The sequence below is a fragment of the Arachis ipaensis genome, chromosome B8 (assembly GCF_059453495.1).
Source record: "Arachis ipaensis isolate K30076 ecotype BB chromosome B8, ASM5945349v1, whole genome shotgun sequence".
NCBI classification, from domain to species: Eukaryota; Viridiplantae; Streptophyta; class Magnoliopsida; order Fabales; family Fabaceae; genus Arachis; species Arachis ipaensis.
In genome coordinates this window covers 50877328-50880513 of record NC_142443.1, presented here as the reverse complement: position 1 = coordinate 50880513, position 3186 = coordinate 50877328, and the positions used below count along the sequence as shown (strand labels likewise).

At 32.7% G+C, this 3186-nt stretch overlaps 1 protein-coding gene across 1 annotated transcript; it reads left to right on the top strand.

Moving 5' to 3' along the window:
• Positions 1-1220: 1220 nt before the first annotated feature.
• On the top strand, positions 1221-2216 carry LOC107613127 (K(+) efflux antiporter 6-like). Its single transcript, XM_021109450.2, has 4 exons — positions 1221-1268; positions 1471-1515; positions 1936-2025; positions 2130-2216. Exons 1-4 carry the CDS (start codon positions 1221-1223, stop codon positions 2214-2216), a joined length of 270 nt encoding a protein of 89 aa, XP_020965109.2.
• The last annotated feature ends 970 nt before the right edge of the window (positions 2217-3186 follow it).

Genomic DNA, 3186 nt, shown 5'->3' with positions numbered 1-3186 from the left:
TGTTATTCGATTGCTATAGTAACAATGGGGTTTTAAGTTGGGTTGCTAACCCGTTAGTAGATTTGTGCATCTTCAATTGAGAATAGATTAGAGAACAAACTTATAAAACTTTTATTTGTCACTTGTGCCAATTTGAAATCAGTATTATTTTTTGTTTCTTCACCCATTTGTTAATGATGATAACTTATGCCAATCTGAAATCAATATTATTTTTTATTTTTTCTACTCATTTTCTTAATCATTATAACGCAATTGAACAAGACCAACAGTGACAACAACAAAACCTTTTCTCAATAAGTGGGATTATGTATATGGATCAAATAATGTGATAGTTATAATATAGCATATAGCAGTTTGGAACTGCCAATTCAGCAATTGCTTCTTTTAATTTCTGTTATTTTGCAAATTTCTAGTATTCTTAAATATGCTCAAATACCGTTGTCCTAAAGTTAAATGGATCTCTATTGTACACTGCTATTGATGGTATTTAGATTTTAGTTATAATTCATTCAATAAAATATTTAACATACTTTTTTTTTTCAGGTGACTTCATTTACAATGTTTCGTCTTTCTCTCCCACTAAGCATTTCATAATTCACTCAAGGAAGGGATTGCTCAATGGCATTAGCCCAGTTGAAAATCGGAATATTCCTCCACTAAAGTAAGTTCTAGTAGAAATTGACTTTTGCAATCATATTATATATTGGGTCACCAATGATGTTTCATGCTCTCTAATGCAGATATGAATATTTTTACGGCCTTTTACATGATTTTCCTAACTTAACATTTACAATCAATGGTGGTATTTTTGGTATTGATGAGGTGAACTCTTCTCATGCTGATCAGTCTTTGTTTATTGACTCATATTCATAAGTATTTAAAGGAATTTTCCAGTACTCCATTCTCTTAAAGCATATATATAAAAGGTGTACTCCATATATATGTTCTTCACAAGACTGGGATATTTATAGAAATTCCTTCTGGAAAGCCATTGTTTACAATCTGGTTCTCATTTTTCTATCATTTATAAATTTGTTGATTATTTCATGAACCTAGTTTCTTAACTGGAATGCTTGGTGGTAAAAAGTATTTTATAGCAGGAATTTGACATGTTCACTTTCTCTGCAGATTGAACTTATTCGCAATCTTTTTGTTGCTCTTTTCCTAGCCAGCATTGGAATGTTGATTCATGTTCATTTTCTCTGGAACCATGTTGATTCATGTCATTTTCTCTTCTCAGTCGTGCTTCTAATCTTCATCTAGTTGAGGTTTGTGCTAAAATAATAGTGACTATACTGATGAATCCAGTCTTTGATAGTTTAACGGTTTCTAATAAAAAATCATCCCTGATGTTCTTATTATACAGTGATTTTGCTTTATCTATTGAACCCAGAAAGGCAGAAATGATGATATAGATTGATACTTAATTATTGCCAGCCAATAGAGATTCTGATATTTTATTAATTTCAGGGTAAACTATATTTGCTGCTTCGTGGGACCACAGCTCTTAGTCTGGTACGAAACATTTTTATATATTTGAATTAACAGCTACAGGGATCCGTAACTGATCTATAATTGGGGGTTATAGTCTTGCAGATTTTGAAATGTTGTGAACATGGCAATATACACATATAGCTGATAAACTTGGTGCAAAGAAATGGATAGGACAATAAAAACTTCTTTGTCTTTCAAAGAGATTGTTCTTTCATTAAAAAGAAAGTTTGAATCGAATGTCAATGTTAGACAAGCTTTGATGTGGGAAAAAATTATCTATTCTGCAATATTGAAGTTTACCAAGATCAAGTATTTAAGTCTGAAAAGCGTGAAGTATATCATAAGCTGCCATCAATTTCAATGCTTTGAATTCAATGATACTACTATTAATTTATTATGAATGCATAATCCCATCAATAATTTCTCAGTTAATTTCTGCAGGTAACAACTCTTTTACTTTTCAAGCTACTTCCTACAGTAGTGCATCTCGGTGTGCTATTGAGGTGGTTCTCTCCTGACAGTTCATTGGAGGTAATCATTCCGGGAACTGATGGATTTTCTTTAGGTGAAAGTCTGTGATCTAATCTTTTTAGTTATTTTTTCTAATAATTGCCTTATTTGTTGTCTGAGTGTAGATCGGATATATTAAGGTAGACATCCTCTGCTCAGAAAGTGGGAAGCAGCGAATAACTTTGATGGACCAAGAATCGCATGATTCTTGATAAGTGCTTTTTTTTGTTGGACCAAGAATCTTTATAATTTACATGTTCCTAGTTATATTTCTACCCATATGAAATATTTTGTTGCCTCATTAGTCTTAATTAATTCTCTACTGAATTGGAAGCAGAGATAGACTGCCTCAATCAGATATACATTTGGCGGCGGCATGTTCGAGATGAATGAAGTGAAGGGTGGCTGTCCATACGGTACCCGAACTTATGCTGGTGGTGATGGATCAAGACAACCAACTAAACTTGAGTTGGAGCAAGCATTCCACCAAGGCAAGTATATTGCCACCATCACTAAGAAGCTCAAGAAAGAATGAAGCTATTCATAAATTAGGGATATTGAATCCTGATGAGTCCACTAGTAGTTACTTGTCATCTAATGTATTTAGTTTGTATTATTGCATGGAAATAATTGCTTCTTATCATAAAGAAAGCGCTTTGTACTCACTTCAGTGTTTTTCTATTTGTACCATCAATAAAAATTTGTATTATTAAATTTATATTTATTTTGTATGAAAACAAGTTTATTTTGCAATGGAAAAATCTATAAAAAATTCTATTTTACCTTACTGACGGATTTACAGACGGATTTTCTGTCTGTAATCAGAGTGTGGGATGATTTTCCAAGGTTCAAATTATAGACGGAAAATTTGTTGAAAAATCTGTCTGTAATTACAGACAGAAAATATGCCGAAAAATCCGTCTGTAATTACCGACAAAAAATTTGCCGAAAAATCTGTCTGTAATTACAGATGGAAAATCCATCGAAAAATCCGTCTGTAATTACCGACGAAAAATCTGCCGGAAAGTTCGTTGTCTCCAGGAAATGGATGGAGAATTTACAGAGGGAAAATCCGTCGGTAATTGGTAAAAATCCGTCGGTAATTTTCCGACAAAAAAAATCCGTCGGTAAATAATTTCCTACGAGGCTTTTACAGAGGGATAAAATCCGTCGGTAATTTTG